At 52.8% G+C, this 27,435-nt stretch overlaps 1 protein-coding gene across 2 annotated transcripts in view; it reads left to right on the top strand.

The window, feature by feature from the left end:
* VWF (von Willebrand factor) overlaps positions 1-24,792 on the top strand; it is a 122,820-nt gene extending 98,028 nt beyond the window's left edge. For both annotated transcript variants that reach the window (XM_068972235.1, XM_068972236.1), the window contains 14 exons: positions 1,275-1,377; positions 1,736-1,810; positions 3,759-3,863; positions 5,253-5,458; positions 6,863-7,012; positions 10,305-10,415; positions 12,455-12,635; positions 13,623-13,663; positions 14,139-14,255; positions 19,610-19,708; positions 20,381-20,509; positions 21,025-21,064; positions 23,905-24,002; positions 24,493-24,792. In XM_068972235.1, coding sequence (XP_068828336.1) covers positions 1,275-1,377; positions 1,736-1,810; positions 3,759-3,863; positions 5,253-5,458; positions 6,863-7,012; positions 10,305-10,415; positions 12,455-12,635; positions 13,623-13,663; positions 14,139-14,255; positions 19,610-19,708; positions 20,381-20,509; positions 21,025-21,064; positions 23,905-24,002; positions 24,493-24,681 — 1,644 coding nt within the window. In that variant the 3' untranslated portion in view covers positions 24,682-24,792. The remainder of the gene's footprint in view (positions 1-1,274; positions 1,378-1,735; positions 1,811-3,758; positions 3,864-5,252; positions 5,459-6,862; positions 7,013-10,304; positions 10,416-12,454; positions 12,636-13,622; positions 13,664-14,138; positions 14,256-19,609; positions 19,709-20,380; positions 20,510-21,024; positions 21,065-23,904; positions 24,003-24,492) is intronic.
* The last annotated feature ends 2,643 nt before the right edge of the window (positions 24,793-27,435 follow it).

The following is a 27,435-nucleotide window of genomic DNA, read 5'->3' on the forward strand; positions in this document are numbered from 1 at the left end:
AGGAGCCTGGCAGGCTATAGTCCAAAGGGTCTCAAAGAGTTGGACACAGCTGAGCGACTGAGCATGCACGCACATTACTGGGAGGCAGCTAAGCACAGTGTTGCAAAGTGGATTCTGGGTCCAGATCCTAGCTCCATGCTGTGACGATGTGACCTGGGCAGGTGCCTCTGCTGTCTCCTTGGACGAGTGGGGATGACAATAAGGATGTCCTGGCTGTGGGGCTTCGGTGAGGATTAAATGAGGATTAAACGAGTAGTTTACATAAAGCCCTAAACTGTGCCACGTGGCACTGGCCCCTCAGATGTGAGCTCTTACATGTGTGCAGTGAGCAGACGGTGTCCAGGGAGGCCTCTGAGGTTTAATCCCACAGGAGGAAGGCAGCTGGGGGAGGGGTTACCTGGAGCTCTCCCATATCCTTCCTCTGATACTGATTGTGGACCATGGAAGCAGATGGGATAAGTGAGACCTTCCTGACCTGGGAATTTCTTAGTGGCCTTTTAGCTGCTGGATAAGAATGCATTTTATTCAGGAGCGATTTCTCTGGAATTTCCCTACATGGCTGAGTCTGAAGGGAGCCATTCTTGGCTCTGGGTCTGTGCTGTTCCCAGCCCTCTACTCCTCACATAGTCCTGGGAGGCAGGCTGGGGGGGGTCCTCACCTTGCAGGGGAGGAAGCCAGGCATCGGCATCCAGGGGTGAAGCCTACATAGAAGTGGGGGATCCCCTGATTCAAAGCCCTTGTGCAGCAGGGGTACCTCCAGCCCTAAGGTCACTGCATTAGCCCCAGGTGACCCTTCATCTGGAAACTGCAGCCTGGTCTCCAAAGTCACTCCCAGACCCAACCACGTGGCTGTTCTGAGTTTTGCTGTCTCCACTTCCATTCTTCCTGCTGCATAGTCTGAAGTCTGTTCCAGAAACAAAGGGAACCTTTCTCAGGCTGCAGCCCATCTTCTTCTCTGGCTTGGGATGTGGCCAGGGGTGACACCAGAGTCCCTGTTTTCTTGCCTTGCTTCATCTTAGCACCACCATCAGGAGGGCTGCAGTGAAAGCTCCATGTTTTCGGACACCTGTGGTTTGCCCTTCCCCCGAGTGTGCAAAGTCACGTGGGCGGCCCTGTGGGCTCCTCCTTCTCAGGACCCCCTGGCATCTGTCTGTCCACCCAGCTCATCTGCATGGCTCTAATCCTGGGGCCCCACCTGGGGAGACAGAGCCAGGAGTGGGGACGCCCGACTTCCATGAACTCCTGGACTCTCTCTGAACCTCGTTCTCCCTCAGCTCCTGGAAACGTGGGTCCCGGACCATCAGCCCTGCCAGATCTGCACGTGCCTCAGCAGGCGGAGGGTCAACTGCACGACACAGCCCTGCCCCTCGGCTGGAGGTGAGGCCCCCTCCACTCCCCGCCCCACCCCGCCACTGTCTCCAGAGCCGGGGGGCCAGATCCATACACAGATTACCTGTGCCGGCCCCCCTCCTTGCCTCTTGGGGCTGGGGTCCCCTCTCTGCACGTGGGTAGAGCTCTCGGGTTAGAGGGCCGGGGAGGCCTCTCCTGCTGTCCCCACCTTGACTCTCAGCCTGGTGTCCCGAGGGCTCATCTGAGCGGGGTGGCAGGACGTGCCAGGGAGACTCATTTGTCGATTGGCCAGCTGGTTGCCATGGCGCAGAGTCTGTGGGGGGCAGGGGTGCTGGGGGGGTACCGTTATCTCTTCCTCTGACCTCTGTGGCCTCTTGTCCCCCAGTGCCCGCGTGCGGCCCATGTGAGGTGGCCCGGCTCCGGCAGAGCACGCAGCAGTGCTGTCCCGAGTACGAGTGTGGTACGTGTCACCCCGCGCCTTTCTCCAGGTCCAACCGCAGCCCAGCCTCGGAGGGCGAGGTGGTGGTGCTGAAGGGGACAGTGGGAGGGGCCGGGGGTGGATTTTCTAAAACCTGGAAAGAGTAGCCTCTGGAAAAGAGGATTTGCTTCCTGGAAAGATTCTGCAGTGACTTACCAAATGTAAGGTTTGAGAGCATTAAGAAAGAATAGGGTGCAGTGTTCACAGAGGCCTTTTTTGCAGCAGCCAAGATATGCAAGCCACCTAAGTGCCCATCAGCAGATGAGTGGATAGGGACCTCCTTGGTGGTCCAGTGGTTAAGACTCCATCCTTCCACTGCAGGGGCCATGGGTTCAATCCTTGATTGGGGAACTAAAATCCCATGTGCCATGTGGCCAAAAAAAACAGAAAAAAAAAAAACCCAAACAAACAGATGAATGCACAAAGATGTGGTACATACATGCAATGGAATACTACTCAGCCATAAAAAGAATAAAATTTGACACTTGCAGCAACACAGATAGACCTGGAGGGCATGATGCTAAGTGAAGTGGGTCAGACAGAGAAAGACAAATACTGTATAATACCACTTGTATGTGGAATCTAAAAACTGCAACCAACTAGTGAATATAGCAAAAAAAAGACACAGACTCACAGATATAGAGAGCAAGCTAGTGGCTACCAGTGGGGAGAGGGGAGAGGGAGGGGTAAAATGGGGGGGATTAAGAGATACAAACTCCTGTGTGCACAGTAGATAAGCTACAAGGGCGTTATGCAGCACCGGGAATACAGCCCATATTTTATGATAACTATAACCTGTAAAAATTGTGAGTATGCCAGAGTGACTGTAGAGAAGGCCACACGTGGACGGGCACCTTGATTTCAGCGCGTTATTTGTCAGAGGGTTTTGTTATAGGATTGCAAACTACATTGTGAATAATGGGTGGAATGACAGTGTAATTAAATGAATCCAGAGCAGATGGAATTCTGGTTAATATGACGGGAAATCTCTAGTGCGTGGTCCTCATCCTGTCCGAGGTGTTTCTTAGCTGTACAGGCAAAGACATAAAACACAGGCTTGTGAAGTTTGCAGCAACAAAATCTTTGAGGGAGAGCAGGTAGATCAAGGCAGCGGGAGGACCTTGAAAAGAAATCATGAGACTTTGCTTTATGCTGATGAAATTTATCAAGGACAAACAGAAGCCCCGTCAGGAGACCTGACTGCAGAACAGTTTAGTAAACTGCTGGGACCTCATCCCAACGATCTTGGGTTATTAGCAGTAGAGGAACAGGCGGTCATTTAGTTCAAGGCTTTCATTTATGGACAGTACAAGGCTTCTTCAGTGTCCCGGGCACTATGCCGCTATTATTTCAAGTCAGCCTTAGACCGGCCCTGTGTGGTGGACTTCCCACCTTACAGAAGGTGATCCTGAGGTCTAGAGGGTTCAAGAGACTTGGCCTAGATCTGGAGTCCCTGCAGATGATGAGAGTAATTAACATGAGTTTCTCCTATAGCTTGGATCTATCTATCTATCTGTTATCTAATGATCATCTGTCTATTATGTATATATTTATTTATCATCACTTCCCCCTGCCCCCTCCTTGTCCCTCTATCTCCATCTCTACCTTTACCTCTGTCTCTACCTGCATCTCCATTTCTACCTATATCTCCTCTCTCTGCCTGCATCTCCGTCTCTGTCTGCCCCTTCGTCTCTACCTGCCCCTCCGTCTCTGCCTGCACCTCCGTCTCCGCCGGCACCTCCGTCTCCGCCGGCACCTCCATCTCCGCCTGCACCTCCATCTCTGTCTCCATCTCCAGCTCTGCCTTTATCTCATTGCCATCATGTGTGTAAACAGTGGGGGTCTCATGGGTAGAAATGTAGGGAACCACTCACTAGCACAAGAGTGGCCTCGCTGGACCCTGAGGGCGCATCCCTCCTCTGGCCCTCAGTGTGTGACCTGGTGAGCTGCGACGTGCCCCCGGTGCCTCACTGCGAAGACGGCCTCCAGCCGGTGCTGTCCAATCCCGGCGAGTGCAGACCCAGCTTCACCTGTGGTGAGTCCTCCGTCTGGGGGTGAGGAGGGGGCCATGCAGTCACTGTCCCCTGGCCTGGGACGGTGTCCTGTATTCTAGTGAGCTGAGTCTGGGCTTGGGGTGTGTCTGGAACAGAAGGGTCAGGGTCACACCTGGACTGAATCCTCTAAGACTCCTCCTAGCCACAGGCTGTGATGGGGGAGCAGGCGTGGGCACAGCTGCAGGCATCCCCCTCTTGGGTTTATTAGGAGGCAGTTGGACCTGAGATGCAGAAGCCTCCCTATCTCATCTTTATTTACTCCCATCCTCCCATAAACCATGGAGGGGAAGGAATGTACCCTTGGCTTGTCCTCGTCACTGGGTCTTTGTTGTTCAGTTGCTGTCATGTCTGGCTCTTTGTGACTCCATGGACTGCAGCACGCCAGGCTCCTCTGTCCTCTGTCTCCCAGGGTTTGCTCAAATTCATGTCCATTGAGTTGGTGATCCTATCAAACCATCTCGTCCTCTGTTGTCCCCTTCTCCTCCTGCCTTCAGTCTTTCCCAGCATCAGGGTCTTTTTCAATGGCTCTTCACATCAGGTGGCCAAAGTATTGGAGCTTATTCCCAAACAAATTTATAGATTTTTCACTTCCTGTATGTTTATCTATTTAAATTCTAAATATTACCAATTTAAGCCTAGGATTGGACTAAAGAAAGTCCTGGACATGTTAAGAAACCACATTCTGTGTTAAGCTACTGAGTATATGCACCTAAAGTCAATACCTACTTACTGTCCTGTTGATTTGGAATCTCACTTCAGTTCATAGATGGTAACCCTTGAGGGTGAGAAAACACTTTATATCTGGAAGAAGCTGGGACAGGCAAAGACATGGGGTAGGGTTTGGCCTTGATGAAACGACACTGTGGCTTTGCTGTCACTTTTCATTCATTGTTGTTGAAGGACCTAAAACTGTAGGGTATTTATTATTCCAGGTACTGAGATGGGAATAAGATCTCATAAGCTACCAGCTTGTAAAAATGCTAACCAGCGCCTGTGTGCCGGGGGTACCTGGGTCTTAGACGTTCTGCATCTGTCCTCTCTGAGTATCTGCCGCTGAAAGAGCCCCACCCCTTCCAGAGGTGCCTAGGAGGGTGATGGACTGGACACCCAGCAGCCTTCTCTTCCTCTCTGTTAAAATAACATCACATTTCCCCTTTGGATTAGTGTCTTTACTCTCCTGCAGACTAACTATCTGCTTTGGGGTGTGATTGACTGTCCCAGGGCTCCTGAGTGGGGTTCACGTGTGTTTCTGACTTCAGTGGGGCTAGAGTTCCCAGGAACCTTGCATCCTAGCTGAATGCTGAGGAGCTCGGGCTGAGTGCAGGGCTCAGCGTGGCAGGACCAGGGCACCACTTTGTGCTGCTCCTCAGCCTGCAGAAAGGAAGAATGCCCGAGGGAGTCCCCGCCCTCCTGCCCCCCACACCGGATGCCCGCCCTTCGGAAGACCCGGTGCTGTGATGAGTACGAGTGCGCTTGCAACTGCGCCAACTCTACAGTGAGCTGCCCGCTGGGGTACCTGGCCTCCACCGTCACCAACGACTGCGGCTGCACCACCACCACCTGCCTCCCCGACAAGGTAAGGCTGCTTGGCTCTGGTTGGGATGATGGCCAGACACATGCTTCTCATGGAAGATGTGCCTTCCTGCCCAGATGAGTGCTGTGTGGCCTGGTGGGGGGTGGGCGGCATCAGCATTCTTTCTTAGCCTGATTCTCGTTAGCTCAGGGGGTACCCAGAGACTACCGTGTCTCAGCATGGCTGTGTGCTGAGGTTACAAACGTGGTGTAAGATACAGTCCTGCCTTTAAAGAGCTCCTTGTACAGAAGCTGGAAGACTGAGTGGGTATAGTGAAAGTGTTAGTTGCTCAGTCACATCTGACTTTTTGTGACCCCATGAACTACTGTAGCCCGCCAGGCTCCTCTGTCCATGGGATTCTCCAGGCAAGGATACTGGAGTGGGTTGCCATTCCCTTCTCCAGGGGATCTTTCCCAACCCAGGGATCAAACCCGGGTCTCCTCTGTTGCAGGCAGATTCTTTAGAGCAAGTTTAGGAAAATGGTTTTAACCTCTTTGTACTGTTATGATGTGAGTGAACATAGGCCCTGTTTGGAGCTTTGGAGGACACACTTGGGATCATTTAAAACCTGCCTTTAAGCCTCATGATCAAAGAGTTTCCTTGAGCATCTCACGCCGAGAAAATAAAGTCTGAGCGTGTGTATCACATGCACCCCAGGCTTAACCGTTCTACTCCTAACCAGCTGCTGGGATCTCATGTCCCACGCTCCTTCCATAGTCTACAGTTCTTCCAAACAGGATCGTTGTGTCTCAAACACAGCTCGCACTCTGTGCCCGAGCCTTCGTTTGATCCATTTCTTGTCCTTTGCGGGCCTCAAGGGAGCACTCATTCACAGCCCCTGCCCACCCGTCCCTCACTTTCAGCCACTCCTCACGAGACAGAGGGCTATTCATGGGTGGGTTCCAAGTCCAAGGACATCACTAGGTCTGAGAAGTAGGGTACAGCTTTCCGAGGGACACAGGAAGGAGTTTAATGCAGCGAAGGTAGCAGTGATAGTGAGTCAGGTCAGCCCGTGTATTATATCCCCACCCAGGGCCATGAAAGACTCACAGGGGGCCAGTCCGGGGGTGGGCTTTCCTAAGTTAGAGGGGCAGGGGTGGGAAGAGGCCAGACCCTAGTGTGGGCAGAGACCATGCTGTTTCACTTACTGCTGTCGTCTCAGCACCTAGGGTAGCTTCCAACACGTAGATCCTCCGTCCATGGGATTTTCCAGGCAAGAGTACTGGAGTGGGTTGCCATTTCCTTCTCCAGGGGATCTTCCTGACCCAGGGATTGAACCTGAGTCTACCGGCATTATAAGCAGACGCTTTACCGTCTGAGCCACCAGGGAAGACCCCAGCAGATGCCCACTCACCTCTTATTTAGATGAACCGAGTGAATTCACTCACGGAAACCTTGCACCTACAGGTGTGTGTCCACCGAGGCACCATCTACCCCGTGGGCCAGTTCTGGGAGGAGGGCTGTGATACCTGCACGTGCACAGATATGGAGGATGCTGTGATGGGCCTGCGTGTGGCCCAGTGCTCCCAGAAACCCTGCGCGGACAGCTGCCGGCCGGTAAGGGGGAGCAACGCGGGGGCGGTAGGGACGGGGATCCCAGGAATGGGCAAGACAGTCCCTTTAGGAACCTCTGGTTCAAGGCCAGAGGGGAGGGGCCAGGAGGGGAGTGGGGCTGGGGAATGGAAAGAGGCGTGAGGCGAGCATCGCTCTGTCATCCTTCCGTGACCAGTTCTCAGCTGATGGTCATCTCTGGCATGTGATCTTGAGGCCAGAGGGCTGGGGAGTCGATTTAAGCAGAGAGGTGGATTAACAGCCTAGAAAACAGGGCTTGGTTTTTTCCCTGGCTTTTCCCTTTTCAGGCATCTTCTTAGCCTAAACCTAGTCCAGACACGTGTTCTGAATTTTATGAGATGGCCCTAGTGTCGGTGTAACATCGTGTCTCTACGTAGGGTGGTGATTTTTCAGACCAGGTTTATGATTTGAAGTACAGAAGTCGAGGTGTGTTTATAATTTGAGGTATAACTGGGAGTTGGAACCCTCCCCCAATTCAGGTTTTAATTCTTTTTGTGGTGGCCTGCCCACTAAGGCACCTGTGTACTTGGGGATGCTCTGTTCTTGCACAGTGAAGACTGGTCAGACTCTAGAGAAAGGGAACCACAGTCTGCCGGGGGAATTGTGGGTTGAATTCTTCCTGCTGGTTTAAAGCTATTATTGTTAGCACAAGTTCACATGCCCAATGCACAGGGAGGCCAAACAAACCAAAACATCGGGGTTTGAGGCAGAGAAAGGTTTATTGCAGGGCTGCGTAAGGAGACAGGCTGCTCTTGCCCTAAAAATCCCCAAGATCGCCTAAGGGTTTCGGCAAAGTATTTCCAAAAGCCAGGTGAGGCGGGGGGGTCACAAGGTATGTGATCAGCTTGCACACAGTTCTCCGATGGGCTGAGCGAAGGAGCAGGTGGTGTCGTAAGGGTGAACATGAGCAGTCCTTAGGCCCCAGGATGTGCTCATGGTCAGCAAGTGGTGAACAACTTCTGTTTGGTGGGGAGTTTTCACATTTGCAAAACAACTCAGAAAAAGTGCATCAAATATTGTTACCTAGGTGCTTCAGGGAGGAGCTATAGAGGATGTGGGGAAGGCCCGTCTGTAGAAGGCCCCACAGGGTCCTGCTCAGTTACATTATTATTCCTGCTTTATTCTCAGTAGAGAACGTTGATCAGAGAAGTGGAGCTAGGACAGATCTGTACCTGCAACAGCAGCGGAGAGAAGGCCCTTGATGCTTTTTCAGACCTGTGTGTGGTTTGCTGATGGAGGGGAGGGCCTGAGAGTGAATCCAGAAGTGGGGACGTCCATTCAGTTGCCCCACGGCTCTCCCTGCTTGGCTGGTGCTGTGGAGGAGCAGGCCTGCCAGGCCCCTGGGAGAGGATGATGCTGTGGGATCCAGGGGTGCCTCTGGGGAGCGCCCATCCGTCTCCATCTCCTCCCACAGGCCGCAGGAGGCAGCAGGAGTAATGTGCTATCGGGTGAAGAGAATGCTGCTTGAGGTCGTTTTTATAAAATTGGTCCCCAGTATGTTTTGTGTTTTGGTAGGGAGGTTTGTTTGTTTGCTCTGACTGTGATGGGTCTTTGTTGCGGTGCATGGGATTTCTCTAGTTTCAGCAGGTGGGGGCTGCTCTCCAGCTGTGGTGCGCGGGCTTCTCACTGTGGTGGTTTCTCTTGTGGAGCACGTGCTCTAGGGTGTACGGGCTTCAGTAGTTGCAGTAGGCGGGCTCAGTAGTTGTGGCTCATGGGCTTCAGTGTCCTTTGGCAGGTAGAATTTTGGCAGACCAGGGATTGAACCCGGGTCCCCTGCATTGGCAGGTGGATTCCCGACCACTGGACCACCAGAGAAATCTAAGCCATTAGCTCTTATTCATCCTCATGATTCTCCTCCAGAAGGAAGAAGAGGCAGGGCTGTTCTTCCCACCTGTTAGAAAACAGAGGGGTTGAAGTTGGCTGAAAGCAGAGGGATGTCGTGCTACGGATCATCAGAAGCCAGCAGATGGGGCGAGTCCTGACTCCTAGCCTGGGGCTGTGCGGTAGGCTGGCATAGCTGGCATAGCTGGCAACAGGGTTGATTTCCTTTAGGACTGACTGGTTTGGCCTCCAGCTGCAGGATAACTAATGAGATCTCAGCTGTTAAGACTGAGAACAGCTTGCCAAGCACCGCTGTGACGCGGGTTGGGTGTCGTCAGCTCCCATGGAGATGGTCCTCAGGCTCCCAGGTCCCCGGGAGAGGCAGTAACTGGGGTGTTGCTGAGTGTCAAGCACGTCCTGTGACTCGGTGCTGCTTGTGAGTGCGCAGGGGGAGCAGAGTGGGGGTGGTACCCACGCCCGTCCCGAACACCCTCCTCTCCGAGATGCCGCTTAGTCCTGGGTTCCGGCCCCTCCTCCCCCGGGACAGCCTCGCACATCACCATTTTGTCTGTTCTTTGTACGTTGCTTCTGTGTTCTTGGTGGAGGGTTCCAATCCAAGACCCCCATGCTTTGGCCAGATGGAGGACCTCCAAGAGGAGGATGGGTTGGCAGACTTCCGCCTTGCAGGATGCTGGTCTCCCTGGCCAGCTTTCTGGGGACAGTTGGTCTCATCTCATGGTGTCCTATAAACTACTAGGTCAGTGCCAAGTGGTGACCTGGGGAAGCCCAGCTCTGCAGGTTACTGAGAGGTCCTGGGGTCAAGGTGCTCATCTCGTGCAGGTAACTCGCCCTGTTAGGGCAGAGCCCAGACTCCAGGCATCCTGAATGTTCTCCCCTGGTCTAGACTTGGGCCATGATAAATGTTGGGTCAGCTGGCAGCTGCTGCATGAACTCTGAACGTCTTTAAAACCCCTGTGGACTGACTCTTGGGGCTTCCCTAGTAGCTCCATAGTAAAGAATGCCCCTGCCAGCGCAGGAGATGCAGGTTCGATCTCTGGTCCAGGAAGATCCCCTGGAGAAGGAAATGGCTACCCACTCCAGTATTCTTGCCTGGAGAATTCCATGGACTGAGGAGTCTGGTGGGCTACGTCTATGGCCTCTCAAATAGTCAAACATGACTGAGCAACTGAACAACAACAAGGACTGGCTCCTGGTTCAGAGTGGACGCTTGTGGAGGGCAGGGTTGGATCTGGATGGATGGTGTGAGACCCGTAGTGATTCAGTGGGTGATGCTTCCTGACCACTTAGCATGACCGTGGGGCCGGAGGAGCGCAGAGATGAGGAGGTCCGGCTGTCCTCTGCAAGCCCTGGAGCTCCGAACACCTGCCGCGGGGACCAGAGCACCTGCGTCTTTGCTGCCAGCTGTCCTGACACGCCATCCTTTGTGTGTTTTCAGGGTTTCACCTACGTCCTCCACGAGGGCGAGTGCTGTGGAAGGTGCCTGCCGTCGGCCTGCGAGGTGGTGACCGGCTCCCCGCGGGGGGACTCCCAGTCTCAGTGGAAGAGTGTAGGTCTGGGCCAGGCTGGGTGGGCAGGAGGCCGGGGGCCGGGCCAACCTCATCCGGGGTCCAGGGCTGGCCTTGGTTTCGATAAGGCGGATGCTCACTCCCTACCATTTGCTCTCCCTATGGCGAGTTTAATGTAGCTGTTGGTTTATCCAGATGTCAGCTGGGGAACTAGTTAAGGTTGCCTCAGACCTGGAGAGGAGCCCAGTGCTCTCTCTATGAGTTCTGTGAGCTCCTAGGGGTGGGGGTTATGTTCTCCTGTTCATCTGTGAACCTGAGGACCCTGATGGTTGGTGGAGGTCTGTGTGATGGCCCAGACAGGGTCCTCTGACCTTGTCACTGATTTCCGTTGGAGAAATTTACAGTCCAGAGAAGCAAACAGTGTTTCTGTCCCCAGACTCCGCAAGCTACTTCTGCAGCTCTGGCTGTGGCCCTTGACCATGCCAGTGGCCCCCCACCCCCATCCCTATCGTCTCCTGTCTGGCCTCCCATCCCCAGATCCCCCTCCCTGAACCAGAGCAGCCTAGCTTTTCCTTTATGGCCAGAGGCCCTCACGCTGGCTCTGGAGCCGTTTTCTGAAACACAGAGGATCCTTCCTTGGGAGTCTTAGCCCAGATGCTGGGGTATGAACAGACCTTTCACTCGGGCTGATATGGATAAAGTGGAGGTGCTGAGCCCTGGGATCCTCAGGAGGCAGGTGCTGGGGTGGGTGTGAGGTGCACCTGGGGGCTTTCCTCTTCTCAGTCCTCCAGGAAGACCAAAACACACTCTGTTTAGAAGGAGCACAAAGGTTAACTGTCCTGCCCTGGCCACGCGCATCTCCTGCCCTGGCCCACCAGCCTCTTCCTCCTCGGTGGTGACAGAGGGACTTGCTGAGTTCCCCACGAGGGATCCCACCTCACTCTTCTAGTCCTGGTCCCTGGGGATGTCCCTGCTCCATCCCTCCTCCCGGCCTGTCAGGCTGCCTGCTCCCCATCACCCCAGAATCAGGCTGGTTTTGCGAATCCTCCCCAGGGTCAGAGGCTGCTGTGTCCTGGGGGCGGGGGGAGCTGACAACTGGTACCTTTGAGGCTCAGCACCCTTCCCTCCCAGCCACTCATCTGCCTCCAGGGCTCACTCAGCTCTGACAGCAGTGTTTACAAAGAGTCTCCTTCCCCCAGTTCAAGTCTCCCTCTGACCTGTAAGACTTGGGGATCAGAAGTGGCTCTGGAACACGAGGGACCAGCGGGAGTTGGTGGGGACGGGGCTTCTTAATGCATATGGTGTCCAGGGCTCAGTGGGTTATTGATCAGAGTCGAGTGTGGCCTGCAGCAGGAAGGTGTGTTCAGGGTGAGTCAGCAGGGGATCAGGACAGAGGCTGCAATCTGGGCACTCTCAGCTCCTCCTCTGAAAAGAGGAGAAAGGGAACCAGGCCCGAAAGAAGCTGCCGGGCCTGGAGCATGCCGACCGGGCACCCCTGCTCGTGAGTCTGGAAGACACTCACACAGACTGGTCAGAAACTCTGGGGGACTTTCTGAACCATGTTCTGGACACTTGGTGCTCCTGGATGGTGGAGCCAGCCCGTGGGGACAGGCCACCCATTGCAGCCTGGAGGCCTGGGGACAAATTGCAGGGCTGAGGGCCAGATGCCAGCATCCCTTCCTCAGAGGGAGGCCATGTGAGGCTGGGCAATGGGCTGGGTTCCCCCGACCCCTGCGTCTCCCCTCCGCTGTCTCCCCACGCCGCTGTTCCTGGTCGCTCAGCTCCCAGGCGGGCTGAGGGTGGAGGGAGCACCCTCTGTCCTCAGCTGCTTCCTCTGGTGGCTCAAGACTGTCTTGGGAGCACACGTGGCTTTGAGCTGGGCTCTTGGTCAGGGGGACTCTGACCCAGACTCACCGAAGGACCTGGATGAACTGTCATTCCCTCCAGGGGCCTCCCCCCGTGGGCAGGGCTTAGCTGTGGGGCCAGGCTCACCTCCAGGGCCCACCCCAGCTCCTGAGGGGACCACCCACTCCCAGTGGGACCTCGGGCCCCACGACCCACTCGGGTGCTCTGCCCACAGGTTGGCTCTCGCTGGGCCTCCCCCGAGAACCCCTGCCTCATCTATGAGTGCGTCCGAGTCAAGGAGGAGGTCTTCGTGCAGCAGAGGAACGTCTCCTGCCCACAGCTGGACGTCCCCACCTGCCCCTTGGGCTTCCAGCTGCGCTGTCAGACCTTGGGGTGTTGCCCCGCCTGTCGCTGCGGTAAGACATGCCACCAGGCCAGCCTCCAGGCCTCCCAGCCCTCCAGAAAGGCTCAGAAGGGCTCCCGAATCCTTGCCTCTGGAGCAGCTTAGGGAGAGGGGCAGGATCAAATCTTCCTGTCCTTTCCTAATGTTTGGGGAGAAAGCAAATGAGAGGAGAGAAGTAGGACTATTCCTGAAGGTCATCCCTGAGCTTAGTGCTGGCTTTGTACTGTGTCTCACGTCATCCCATGACGATCTCAGTGAGTACTGTGATACCTCCACTTGCTCACCTGAGTGGCAGAACTGGGATCGGATCCAGGCTTCTCTGATTCTAGAAATGCCTTCTCCATCGTTCTTCTGGAGAAGGTATTCCAGCTATCCATCTCCTAACCCCACCAACCAACCAATCAACCAACCAACCAATCAACCAACCCACCATCAACCAAGCAACCAACTAACCATCAACCAATCAACCAAACAACCAATCAACCAACCAACCATCAACCAAGCAACCAACTAACCATCAACCAATCAACCAAACAGCCAATCAATCAACCCACCATCAACCAAGCAACCAACCAACCAACCAACCAAATAAACAATCAGCCGAACAACCAATAACAGCAGCAACAGCAAACAACTCTCACCACCTCCTGCCCTGAATTCTTTGTGTGATTTTATTGTGGGACTTAGTTTCCAAAGCAGATTTTTATTCCTTCACAAGCGCAGCACCCTCTCTCTTGCCCCGTCAATGTGAATCACTTAAACAAGTACCCTCCCCTCCAGGGCTCCAGGGGGCTGGAGGGTGGGGAGCAGGCAGCTGCCCATCCTTGGGGGGCCTGGGGTCAGTGTGGCCACGTGGGCAGGAGGACCCACAGTGCCTGGCGGGGGTGGCGGGAAGGACTGGCAGGTGGAGGGGAGAGGCCCAGCCCAGCAGAGCAGCCGGGTTGCAGGTCTCCACCAGGTGTGTTCCGATCACTCATGCCCTGCGCCTGTCTCTCCCCAGAGCCTGTGCAGGCTTGCGTGCTCAACGGCACCATCATCGGGGTGAGCTGATGCCTTCTCCCCAGGGGGGCAGGGACAGGGGCTGTGTGGAGGGTGGGCAGCATCTGAAAGTGCAAATGACAGGACCCAGAGTGATCTGCTCCACCCACACTTCCCTTGCCCCTAGGGCTTCCCAGGCATCCTGGAGTGGAAGCCCCAACTCTCCAGGGCCTGGATCCCACCCTCGCCTTCTAGCGCTCACCTCCCGGCCCCTCAGCCCCCAGACACAGGAGATGCCAGTCCGTCCCCTCTCCCTCTGCCCCAGGGAAAGCCCTCACTCTCACCACTGCCATGGGGGGTAGGGTCGGGGAAGGAGTGGCCTCTGAGGACCAGAGGAGAATTGGGGTGACGATGGCGCCTAGCAGCTTTGAGTAGCCGGGCCCCACACCTAAGACAGATGGCTCATGTGGCTGAGGGCAGTCAGGGGTTGGGGGACCGGGGTGCCAGGAGGCCTGACCCTGGTCCCCTCTGGTTCCAGCCCGGGAAGACTGTGATGGTTGACGCATGCATGACCTGCCGCTGCACCGTCCAGGCAGGGGTCGTCTCCGGATTCAAGCTGGAGTGCAGGCAGACCACCTGCCAGGCCTGCCCTGTGGTAAGAGAGGCTGCAGTTGGCGGGGATCGGGGCGGGGGGGGGGTCAAATGGGTACTTTTAGGACCCAGGCAATGGGACCTCACCAGGATCTTTAAATAAAAACTCATGATTTTCTGATTATGTCCAGGTAGGGACTAAAAGTCACCTACCCAGATTGCATTTCTCAGAAACAATTATAATTTAGTTTTGTACATTTAAAACATTTTTTTCATGTATTTGCAAGGCTGCGACCATATTCACAATTCTGTATTCTTCTTTAGGCAACTTTAAGTAACATCACTACTGATCTTTGAAAGCATTAAAAATCAGTCAAATATTTATCCGACAGTTACCAGTTAGCCCACAGTTATTTATCAGACACTTGTCACGTTCTCTGGAGTGGACCTGCCTCAAAGTATCCTTTTATTATTGCACATTGTTGTCCAACTCTTTGTGACCCCATGGACTGCACCCTGCCAGGCTCCTCTGTGCTTGGGGTTTCCCAGGCACGAGTACTGGAGTGGGCTGCCATTTCCTTCTCCAGGGGATCTTCCCGACCCAGGGGTTGAATGCAGATCTCTGGCATTGCAGGCAGAGTGTTTACCACTGAGCCACCAGGGCAGCCCCACTGGACACTGGGGTGGTCTAAAATAGCTCACCCTGACTCTGCCAGGTCACGGTGATGCTGTTTGCTTCGAACCCCTCCACAGGTGGGTCTGGGACGTGGAGCCCTCACTTCTAGTGGAGTAGAGGAGAGCAAGCACTTCACTGGTCTAATCACGCCTCTTAGCAAACCCTCCTCCCCCGCGTGGAGCTGCACCCAGTGCTGAGGAGGATGCCTCGGCTTCTCCCGCAGGCTGCCCCTTGCACTTGCAGCTCCTGCCGTCTCAGAAAATACAGTTATTCGGACGAGTTTCTTGTGAGCTGGATGCACAGAATACATAATGTAACCACTCTTTTAGGTGGTGGAGCAGTGGGTGGGGGCTGGCCGGTTCCTGGAGAGGAATCTCTTATCGGAGCAGCAGTGCAGTGGCCAGAGGGGAGGGGCGGTGGGGGGAGGGATGAGGAACACTGGAGCCGGTGCGGTCAGCACTCTTGAGGACAGGTGTGTTCTGCACCTGGGCGCTGTGTGAGGCTCCAAGGAGGGGCGTAATAACATGGGGAACGAAGGGGTCTATAGGATGCACATTGTTTCTGATAGAATGGCTCAAGGAGAACATCCCTGCCTCAGGAAGAAGGGAGCGAAATATGTGTTTTTGCTTTTTTGAAATTTAAAATCCCAGTTTTAGGGTTTCCAGTGCAAGTGTGGGTCTGTGAGACAACTGCCCTGATACATCTGGGCTTGAATATGGGGAGGAATGATGCTGTCTGAAGTCTGTGGCACCCCTTCACCTGGTCGATGGAATTACAATCCATGCCAGGAGAGGGAGGTCCACACCCACTGTCCTGCAGGAAGCCGTCAGGGGGATGAGCATGCTCTTTACTGGCGCCCTCTGGTGGTCAGAGGGTGGCACAGTCACCTCCTCTGCATCCATAGTGAAAGTGAAGTCGCTCAGTCGTGTCTGACTCTTTGCGAACCCATGGACTGTAGCCTACCAGGCTTCTCTGTCCATGGGATTTTCCAGGCAATAGTCCTGGAGTGGATTGCCATTTCCTTCTCCAGGGGATCTTCCCAACCCAGGGATCAAACCTGGGTCTCCCATATTGTGGACAGACGCGTTACCGTCTGAGCCACCAGGATACCCAGTTTTAGAATCCAGTCTAGACATAGGTTTCTAAATATTTTAAAATCCACAGCCCACTTTGGTCTTTGTGCTTCTCCACTTCTCCAAAAAAATTGCCTCTCCCCAGGGCAGTGTGGGCTTCCCTGGTGGCTCAGATGGTAAAGAATCAGTCTCCCAGTGCAGGAGATCGTGGTTTCAATCCCTGGATGGGGAAGATCCCCTGGAGAAGGCAATGGCAACCCACTCCTGTGTTCTTTCATGAACAGAGGAGCCTGGAAGGCCACAGTCCATAGGGTCACAAAGAGTCAGACACAGCTGAGCAACCAAGCACATCACACACACACACACACACACACACACACACACACACACACACACACACACACACACACACACACACACACACACACACAGGGCAGTGAACTCACTTCCTCCCCCTTGAGATCCCGGAGATTAGCTCTGCGGTTGTCTCTGCCTCATATGCCCCTTCTCACTCAGCATCCTTCCCTGGACCTCCAGGAGGCCTCCTGCACGTGGGGAGCTGTGCTGGGTCAAGTTTAGGTCAGTCTGTTTGAAATGCAAATGTCAGATGGAACTGATAGCATCACCAGAAATGTGGGCCCTCTGTCTCCTCCAGGGGAGACAATGCTTCTACCTCAAGGGGCCCAGCAGCCAGTGGTCTATGCTGGTGGTCTGTGCTGATAGAGATAAAGGAATGCAAGGGGAAGAGACATGACCCTGACTGGGAGCACTGAGAAAGCCTCCTGGAGGAGCATGACCTTGGATTGACCTTCAGCAGTGACCACCCGGGAGGGGCAATGGGGACAGACTGGCAGATCAGCAAGAGAAAGGGCGGTGGCTTTTTAAAAGTAGTTTCTCTTTTTTAAAGGCTTTTAAAAATAGTTCTACTAGATATTGCAATTATTTTTTAAAGTAGATAAATTAAGGGTTTTAGTTGGAGTTTCAACATCAAACTCTCAAACATTACTAGAATGAATAGACAGAGAAGTAGAAGGATACAAGAGCTGAAAAGCGCTATGGACCAATTCAACGTAGTTAAGTTTTATACAATTTTCACACAACAGTAGGATACAAAATTCTGTTCAAGTTCCCACGGACTATAAACCAGGAGACACTGGAACATATCCAGGGACATAAAACAAGGTGCAAAAACTTCATGGTCTAAAGAAATCATACAGACTCTGTTCTCTTAACACTGTGGATTAATGTTAGAAATCAATATCAAAGGAGGTTTGAAAATAACCCACATAGTTTCAAGTGCAAGGTTTAAAATATGTTATCACTGTGCGAATGTGCTAAGCCGCTTCAGTTGTGTTTGACTCTTTGCCACCCCATGGACCGTGAGTCTCCAGGCTCCTCTGTGTATGGGATTCTCCAGGCAAGAATACTGGAGTGGGTTGCCATGCCCTCCTCCAGGGGATCTCCCTGACCCAGGGATCGAACCTGTGTCTCTTATGTCTCCTGCATTGGCAGGCGGATTTTCTTTACAGCTAGCACCACCCGGGAAGCCCATATTCACTATTCATTATGAGTTGTAAACTGTGCATAGGACCGATGTTAATAAATATATTCACAAGAGAAGAAAGTTTAAAAAGAGGGTGAGAAAAGGAAAATAGAGTAAGGGCAGTGGGGAGATAGGACTGGGGTCCTTGAGTGGCCGACACAGTTTGTGAAAAGGGCTGGGAGACGCCTGTGAGAAGAGCCTGGGGGCATCCCTGGACAGGGGAGCAGGGCTCATTGGCTGCTCTAACCTGTGAGTTCTGTGGTTGGTGGGACGCCTGGCCCTTCCTGATTGGATGCTGCAGCGAAAGCCCGGTCAGCTCTGCCCTCCTCCTGGTCCACCTGCGGGCGGTGCAGTGGGTGTCCAGTCAGCAGTGGCCGGAAGCCCAGCAGCGCTCAGACACGCCTGTCACCCGTGCACCTGTGTTCTCGCCTCTCAGGGTCTCTTCTCTCTCCTGCGAGTGAGGTCAGCCTGCTCCCTCGCCTCCCCTCCCTCCTTCCCCAGTCCACTGCTCCTCTGAAATCACTGCCCTCTCCTCTCACCTCCCACCCCATCCTCCACCTCCTCCTGTCCCTTTCCCTCCCACGACGCCCCCCATCTTTCCTCGTCCTTGGCTTCACCATTCCCTTGGCCCCTCTGGGGCGTGGATAGAGCCTCCACAGCCTCATCTCTTCACTTTGCAACCCCCTCCTCCATTTGTCCCCCACCCAGCAGCCTCATGTCTCCTGTAAAGATTTTGGGCTGAGTAGAAGGTATTTCCTAGTCTCTTCTAGCACTCACTAGAAAATGCCCCAATCCAGGCTCCTATGAAATCCTGTCTGACGTCAACCGCATTTTATTTCCTCATTCTGATAATAACCAGTTGCATGCATTCATGCTGTTTTCCCCATCTCTCTCTTCCTCTCCCATTCATCACGGTCCACACCTTCAGGAATTGTGTGATTTTGAAAACACGGCTAAAGCTCACCCCACGGCCTCAAACATCAGCAGCATTGTGTGTGTGTAGCCGGGGCCCATCCAGTCGCCCTGTTCCGCTGGAAGCTCAGTCCTCACTGGCTTTCTCTACGGCCTCCCTGATGGGTTCAGTGCACACGCACAGGCTCCTCACCTCCCTGCTGGTTAGGAGCCTTCAGTGTCTGTGCAGTCAGCACGGGAGCCCTGTGAGACAGCCAGGCCTTCTGCCCGGGACTCCAGACTGACCTGCTAGAGAGTCACAGCAGAAAAACCTCAGGCCCCCAAGGAATGAATCTCTTAAGTGGTCATTACTAAATGCAGCAAAGTGAAAAAAGTGACCCCGTAGCTGGCTTTCACATAGCTAAATGTATGCTTTTAAAGTTTTATGAAGTTTTGTTCTTCATGTGTTTTTTTTTCTTTTGGCATGATGTGAAAGTGTTAGTTGTTCAGTCATGTCTGACTCTTTGCGACCCCATGGACTGTAGCCCACCAGGCTCCTCTGTCCATGGATTTTTCCAGGTGAGAATATTGGAGTGGGTTGCCATTCCCTTCTCCAAGGGGTCTTCCTGATCCAGGGATGTGGTTCTCCCACATGGCAGGCAGACTCTTTGCTGTCTGAGCCACCAGGGAAGCCAGCCCCTTTTGGCATGGTGGGGAAAGGTAAAAGAGCTTTAATTTTAATGCAATGATGAGACAACTGATGATCGCTTTTTGGTTCTTATTTGGTTAACATGTTTGAAAATTCTTTGCAAAAATAAAAAGTTGGTTACCCTGTGTGGTCTCCCAGATTTGGGGGCGTTTTTGTAAAACTGTGAAATCCTGTGGTCTGGAAGCCACAGCCTTTCCCCTACCGTAAAGGTAAGGGATGGAGGCAGGAAGACAATTTCCACTGTGACACAGTCCAGTGGTGGATGATGATTGCGTGGATTGGGTGATGACAGGGGACCTTGGAATGACAAGCAGTGGATGAGTTCAAGATGCATTTTTTTGGCAAGATCTGGTGATGTGTGGGTGAGGGCTGAGGCAGGGGATGAGCAAAAGGGGGCAGGGACGAGGGTGACCCCAGATTTCTGGATGGAGCGGCTGGGTATGATGAAATCATTTACAGTTTGGCTTACTTATGAACGGGGTCTTCAGGGGAGGTTCACAGAGGCTGCGTTTTCTCCTGGTTCCAGGGTTACGTGGAAGAGAAGCTCCAGGGCGAATGCTGTGGGAGATGCCTGCCTACGGCGTGCACCATTCAGCTACGAGGGGGACAGATCCTGATGCTGAAGGTGGGGGCAAGTGGAAGTCAAGACAGTCCCCTCAGATCACCGTCTGCTTCCCTGCTTGGGGATCTTTCCATCGAGAAAGAGGGAGCCAAGTTTGGGTCGATATTGACTTCTTTTCATACCTATTTCTGATTTTTTACAAAGAAAAGATGGATAACCTTTAGAAGGTATAGGATTTTCTCTTTGATTTAGTTATTCTGTCACTTTCCTTGATAAGGGGATAGTTGGTGTGGGCCCCCATGATTGAGAGTTGGTCGACCTCTAAGATTTTCTCCAGCCTCGATTATCTCTGAGACTGGGTAGGCAGTCAGGTGACAGAGATGCCGATCTGTGAAAGTTGGGATGGGCTGGTGAGACAGGCACCTAGTTCGGTCATCTCTCCCATCAGAGGCACTCATCTGTAGTTCAGCTATTGATTGGCCAATTTACCTCCACTGTGTCTTGATTCCTTATGCTGTTATGTGGTCAGAAAAGTTTAGGGATTCCCTACTTTCATACAGCCCGATTCCCAGTAAACAGGTTGCAAAACCGGACTGCACCTGGCCTCATTCTTGTCCTATGGTCCCCCACATTGTCTCAGCAACTCCAGGGAGTCAAGGTCACTATTTGAAGTGGCTTTGAAACCCAAGGGCTGCCTTCAGATTTGTTCAACGCACATCCTCTCTTTCCTTTTAGCGTGATGAGACACTCCAGGATGGCTGTGACAGTCACTTCTGCAAAGTCAACAAGAGAGGAGAGTTCATTTGGGAGAAGAGGGTCACGGGCTGCCCGCCCTTCAACGAACACAAATGTCTGGCTGAGGGGGTGAGCCGTCAGAGCCCGGGCCCTTCCTCCTTCCTCTTGACTGGCTCCATCTTTGAAAAAAGAAGGTTCTTCTGAATGGCAGTCCAGCTCTGCCATGATTCCCAGTGTTCAAGGAGAACCTCAGCCTAGTTTAAAAATCAACAAAATTACAAAATCAAAGCCTGATAGAGAGATGAAACTCTCTCTATGATGCTCTAAGAAAATACCTCCCCTTGGGGGAGATTGGATCTGTGATCCTTGAATGGGGAGGTGAGAGACCAAACTGATTGATGGTCTCCCCTGGGAATGACAGTCCCTGAGACTCTCAACTGGAAGAGAATTCAGAATAATCAGGACCGTTTCAGCCTGCCCGGGTGGGGTGGTCAGTCTGCTCACCTTTGTGATGGGATAGTCTGTTCACTTCTGGGGACTTGGGCTCAGGGCTGTGAGTCCAGAGGCAGGACTTGGCTTGGAATGACAGAAAGTGTCCACTATGTACTATTTGTGCCTAACTCGGGACCTTGCTGTTTTCTTAGGGGAAAATCGTGAAAATTCCTGGCACGTGCTGTGACACATGTAAGTACGTTACCAATGGACTGTCCCTTGAAACCCATCAGATTAAGTCCAGGGGATATTCCTTGAAGTGAACTTCATTCTAGAAAGATAGCGCAGTCATTGCATTCCATTCTGCAGGGGACTGCCACCCTGCCTCGCATGTCCTTGGACTGCCCCCTACTCAAGCCCCCTTTCAGATGCCTGTAAATCAGTCTCTTTTCCTTCTTCCAGACTCCTGGCAATCACTAGCCTCTTACTTGCCTTTCTCCTCGCCGGGTCTTGGGTTGGTCACAGTCCTATCACAAGAGAATGTCTTCTCTCTGCCACTGAAGCTCCTTGAAGACAAGGTGGCTTGATTTATGATCTCAACAGATGAGACACTCAATACACCTCTATTCTTTGAGTATCCCAGAGAGAAGGGGAAGCGAGAAGCTGGCTGTGGGGCTGCAGAGAAACACAGTCTTCTCAAGGACTGATATGGCTGGTCTCATTAACCAGTATTATTAATCTCCTCTCCTTCACTCTCGCCTGTTCTTTTTTTGAATTACTTTTTCTTTGGCTGCACTGTGTCTCCATTGTGGTGCCCAGGCTTTCTCTAGTTGTGGGGAGCTGGGGCTACCTTTAGCTGCGGTGTGCAAGCTTCTCATTGGGGTGGCTTCTCTTGTTGCTGAGCATGGGCTCTAGAGTGCGCTTGCTCTGTGGTCATGGTGCATGGGCTTAGATGCCCCGAGGCATGTGGGATCTTCCCGGACTAGGGATCAAGCCTGTATCCCCTGTGTTGGCAGGCAGATTCTTTGCCACCAGGCCACCAGGGAAGTCCTTGGCTTTTCCTGACCTTGCACTGTGTTGCACGGGTTGGTCCCCCAGTAGTTACCGCAGCAGCTTTGGAGACGGGGCTCCAGTCTGCTCATCAGAAAGCATCTCACCACACGTTCTTGTTTCCGTGAGCACATGTACCTGTCAGAATCCCAAAGTTGGTGCTGTATACTCTGGGTATAGAATTACTTGTCTGGACTAATATTCTTTGTTTTTTTAGTTTAGTTACTTAGCTTTTTTGGTTTGTTTGTTTGTTTTTGGATTCCTGGGTCCATGTTCCCATGTTTATTTGGAGGTAGAGAAAGCGAAGAGTTGCTCAGTTGTGTCCGACTGTTTGCAACCCCATGGACTATAGCCCACCAGGCTCCACTGTCCATGTAATTCTCTAGGTAAGAATATTGGAGTGGGTAGCCATTCCCTTCTCTAGGGGATCCTTCTGACCCAGGGATCGAACCTGGTCTCCTGCATTGCAGGTGGATTCTTTACCATCTGAGCCACCAGGGAAGCCCCTGGGAAAAAGAAAGAAAGAGTGAAAAACGCGAATACCTTCAGTGGTCAGTCATTTGTTCTTCTCCTGATGGCTCACTCTGACAGTGCCTGGAGTTGCTGTAGCCAAGCGGCAGACTGAGGGGACACACTCTGAGAGCATCTCTCTCTGTGATTCCTGTCTGCATGGCTGAATCAGGAAACCATCCAGGAAGAGACGCATTTTTCTCTAGGTGTGCTGCAGGGCAATCTGGCCGAGGCTGTTATCTGCAAAACTAGCAAAGAGGCCAAATGGGGGCTTCAGTGCTTTCAGGAGACGAGGACCCTCCATAAGGAAAATAAGCCAGGCTCGAGGATTTAAATCTACTGTGTGTTGGCTTCAATATGTTTTCCTCATTCACCCTCTTAATGTGGTTGGCAGCCTTTCGCTTTCAAATGAAATTATTTGGAAATTGGGAGGCTGGCTAATATGTAGTTAAGGTTGAATTAGATTTGGAGTCATCCAGGAATGGAAAACTCCCAGTGTTTGGACAGGCAATGGTGAGCTGACATTGAATCCTAGAATTATCCATGGGGCAAGGAGAGATTCAAAACTGAATGCTGTTAACCCCTGAGTGGTAAGGAAACCCATGCCTGCGACCAGGAGATGGCTATACTCAAAGCAAAAGATTCCATAAGGGCCGCAAGGATATTCTCAGTCCCCAGGGAGACAATGACATTTGCAGGGATGGATAGATATTAATTGTATTTATTGGATACTCATTGCCTGTTCACTTCTGGGTATAGTATAAGCAGGCTTCCCAGGTGGCACAGTGGTAAAGAATCTGCCTGCCAATGCTGGAGACGGAGGAGATGCAGGTTCGATCCCTGGGTGGGGAAGATCCTCTGGAGAAGAAACTGGCAACCCTCTCCAGTATTCTTGCCTGGAAAACTCCATGAACAGAGGAGCCGGGCAGGCTGTAGTCCATGGGGTCACAGAGTTGGACACAACTGAGCATCTCAGCACACATGCAGAGTTATAAGCACAACAGGATTGCTCTGATCACTGTGGCTTTTAGAGTCTACAATTGTATATAAGTAAGTCTTATCCATCTACACCAAAGCACGGTGAATCTAGGCTCCTCTTGCAGTTAGAATTGTGCCATTAAGTGAGTTCAACCCAGGGATATCTTCATTTCTGATTGTGAAGGGTCAAGAGAAGCTGGGCTTCCCAGGTGGTGCCAGTGGTTAAGAACCTACCTGCCAATGCAGGAGATGCAAGTTCGATCCCTGGGTCGGGAAGATCCCCTGGAGAAGGGAATGACAGCCCACTCTAGTATTCTTGCCTGGGAGATCACAAGGACAGAGGAGCCGGGTGAGCTGCAGTCCGTGGGGTTGCAAAGAGTAGGACACGACTGAAGCGACTTAGCAGGAGAAGCTGAGGGGAACCAGGATCACTGACTTGCCCTCTCCGTAGCTGGCTGTGGTGACCTGGTTACCGTGAAACTGACCTATGTCTAGTGAATAAGGGAACTGGAGTGGAACAGGAGGACAGGTCCCATCTCTCACTTGCCCTGTAGGTGAGGAGCCCGAGTGCAAGGACATCACAGCCAGGGTGCAGTACATCAAGGTGGGAGACTGCAAATCTGAAGAGGAAGTGGACATTAACTACTGCCAGGTAAGGGGCCCTTGGTTCAGAGGACAGGTCTCTTCATTTGAACACCTCTCTTTAGATACATTGTGAAAAGATCTGGGAAGTTCATGGGGAGGAGATGTGAAAGAAACTAGGAACTTTTTTTTCCTTTTGAAAGCAAATGTTTTATTGAAGTTAACTGAGAACTTTTGACTTGAGAAGACAAAAAAAAAAAAAGCAATGATTCAAAGCTTCCTTTGAAGAGAATGGAGGGTTACTTATGGAACATTATGGAACACAGGAGCTGCATTCCCCAGAGACCCATCAAACATGCATAGAAATTGCAGCTACAGGCCTGGGTGTGAGAGTTCCAATTAGGGGAGGCCTTTCAGACACACTGCCTGGCTGTCCTGGGTTCCTCTGGCCGAGGCCAGGCCTGGAGGAGGGCAGGTGCAAGAAGCGGGCTGCCCCAGAGCCCTCCGCACCCTGGGACTCTCTATCACGCGCGTCGCTGCCTCTCTCTTTCCCGCTGCAGGGAAGATGCACCAGCAAAGCCCTGTACTCCATCGACACGGAGGACGTGCAAGACCAGTGTTCCTGCTGCTCGCCCACGCGCACGGAGCCCATGCCAGTGCCCCTGCGCTGCGCCAACGGCTCCATCATTCACCATGTGATCCTCAACGCCCTGCAGTGCGAGTGCTCTTCCAGGAAGTGCAGCCCATGACGCGCTGCCTGTCCGCTACGGACACCTGCTGCTTCCCGCTAGGCTCCGCGATCCCTGCCCCGCGCATGCGCACTCTGCTCCCGGACCTTCCCGGGCGCACAATAAAGGCCAATCCATCCTCTCGTCAAAGGCTGGTGGTTCATCCAGGTTGAGATGGCTGGGCTGCTCTGAGCTGGGTGCTGAGGTGGGGGCTGGGGAGTGGGAGTCCAGGCTTTCACGTCAGATCCTTTTCACCCCCGAGAGAGACTCTACTCAGTGCAGGCACTGGACAATGAAGCTGGAAATGATTTAGACATCATCTCATCCACTGCCCTCTCCTGTCCCTTCACTGAGGATGAAAGTAGCTCAGAGAGCTTGAGTGACTCGCCCAAGGTCACACAGCCGCTGGTGGCAAGGACAGGTTCAGAACCCAAGGACCTGGACACCTGGGCAAGAGCCACGTGGATCTCGTGCTGACAGATTCAGCCTTGTTCTCACCGGAACCAGGGAGGGCTGCATTTTTAGGCCTTTCTGCTTCCGCAGGATAAGAACCTCCAGGGAAGATAACTTTGGAGGCAAACGGCCTGAGTTCCGTTGAGTCGCGTTGGTGGGGAGTTTTAGCCAGGTGGAGGGAAGGAGGGATGGGTAGAAGTTTTATATAACTGCTCAATAATTCAAAGGCTGTCGCCATCTATCCAGCATCACCCCACCTCCAACTTTGAGTAGTCTCTAAGGTCTCTGTGGGAAAGCAGATCCGAGGCCAGAGAATTATTAATAGCTGTCTCTCTTCTGACTGATCGCCTGATGCTCCGCCCCAGGCCGAGGTGGTGTTGGTGGCGTGGGGCTCTGAGAAACTCAGTGGGAGGCTACTTCTTCAACAGAGGTTGTCAATTTCCCAGTGCTCCCATAGCCCGAGTTCTCCTCGTGTTTACTGACAGGATGATTCACTACCAAGGAAAAAGCTAAACTTGAAAAATCACATGTTTTGATTAAAAAAAAAAAATCAGGGAGCAGGGTAAATAGGATGCTGAAGGAAAAACAGGTAGCGGCATGTGAACCAGGAGCTCTCCCACTCTGCACGCGTTCCAAGGTGGATCTGCCTCTGGGCCCAGCTCTCGCTGTTCAGTTGCTCAGTTGTGTCTGACTCTTTGTGACCCCCATGGACTGCCGCACGCCGGGCTTCCCTGTCCTTCACCATCGCCTGGAGTTTGCTCAAACTCATGTCCAATCACCTCCTTCTCCTCCTGCCCTCAATCCTTCGCAGCATCAGGGTCTTTTCTAATGAGTTGGCTCCACATCAGGTGGCCAAAGTATTGAAGTTTCAGCTTCAGCATCAGTCCTTCCAAAGAATATTCAGGGTTGATTTCCTTTAGGATTGACTGGTTTGATCTTCTTGCAGTCCAAGGGACTCTCAAGAGTCTTCTCCCAGGACTCTCTGTCTTGTCACCCTCAGACCAGATGGGACAGTACCCCAAAGTGAGAGTCTTAGGAAGAGTCTCAGGGAGTATGGAGAGAGAGAAGAGATGAACCAAGGTGGAAATGTTTCTAGTCCTCTTGGCATTGGAAACACATAGGGAAGGGTTCCCGGAAGTGAGTGAAGGGCGTGTCTGGGAGAGAAAGGAGCCAGGATCCAAGTGTTAGAACACAGACTCTGGAGCGAGCTCAGTCATCAGAGATATGGGGCCTGACCTTTACACTGCAGTCCCCTCATCTGTGAAATGGATACACAGGCAGTAAGACATAGAACGGTTATTATAACTCATTCCTTCGGGGAAGGCTCTGAGAAGGGTGCTGAGGGAGTGGATGTCTGTATCCATATCAGCCTTGATTACTGCTGGCAGCCAGGACATAGCCCGCCAGGGACGGGCCAGAGGTGGGCACATGCTGTTTCTGGTTTTTCTTCTGCTCAGCTCCTGACTCCCTTTACGGTCTCAGGTTCATCATCAATTGATATAATGTACAAAGTAGGGAGGGACTTCCCCAATAGCTCAGCAATAAAGAATCCGCGTTCAGTGAAGGAGACATAAGTTTGATCCCTGGGTCACGAAGATCCCCTGGAGGAGGAAATGGCAACCAACTCCAGTATTCTTGCCTGAAAAATCCCATGGACCAAGGAGCTTGACAGACTATATAGCCCATGGGATTCCAAAAGAGTAGGACACGACTTCGTGACTGAACATGCATGCATAAAGTGGGGAGCAGTCCCAGCAGCCCACCTTATCAGCATGGGAGATGGGAAAGTCTGTGGTCATACAGAGCCAACTTGACACATATGTTAACATAATACATTTTGTTTTCATTTTCTGGGTCCCTGATATTAATGCACTCGCTTAACTTAGGGACATCTTGGAACTGTAGATTTCATCATGCAGAATGGCCCTTTGGAGGTCTTCTTTTCCATCCCCCTGCCCGTGACTAGGTACCAAAGCCATTCCAGAGAGATGGAGCTTTTTTCCTAGGATGGAGCTTTCAACATCTGTTTCCTCAACTGGTCCCACAGTCTCCCTGGGAAGCTTTTCTAAAACCTGCCCCTCCCCTTACCACTTGCAGCCCCTCTTCCTGTCCCTGGGGCGAGATTCCTCCATTTCTGCTCCTTTCAGTCTCCGGAAAGGTGGGGACAGTTGGTGGCGGGTAGAGTGCAGGCCAGGTGTGCGGGGAAGCACTCACCCCCAACCCAGGCGATCAGCGACAGGGCGGCGGGAAGCAGGGTTTCTGGGCGGAATTGGAAACTATCAGGCAGACGGTTCAAGAGATAATCCGGCTGAATGCTCACAC

The sequence above is a fragment of the Capricornis sumatraensis genome, chromosome 4 (assembly GCF_032405125.1).
Source record: "Capricornis sumatraensis isolate serow.1 chromosome 4, serow.2, whole genome shotgun sequence".
Lineage (NCBI taxonomy): Eukaryota > Metazoa > Chordata > Mammalia > Artiodactyla > Bovidae > Capricornis > Capricornis sumatraensis.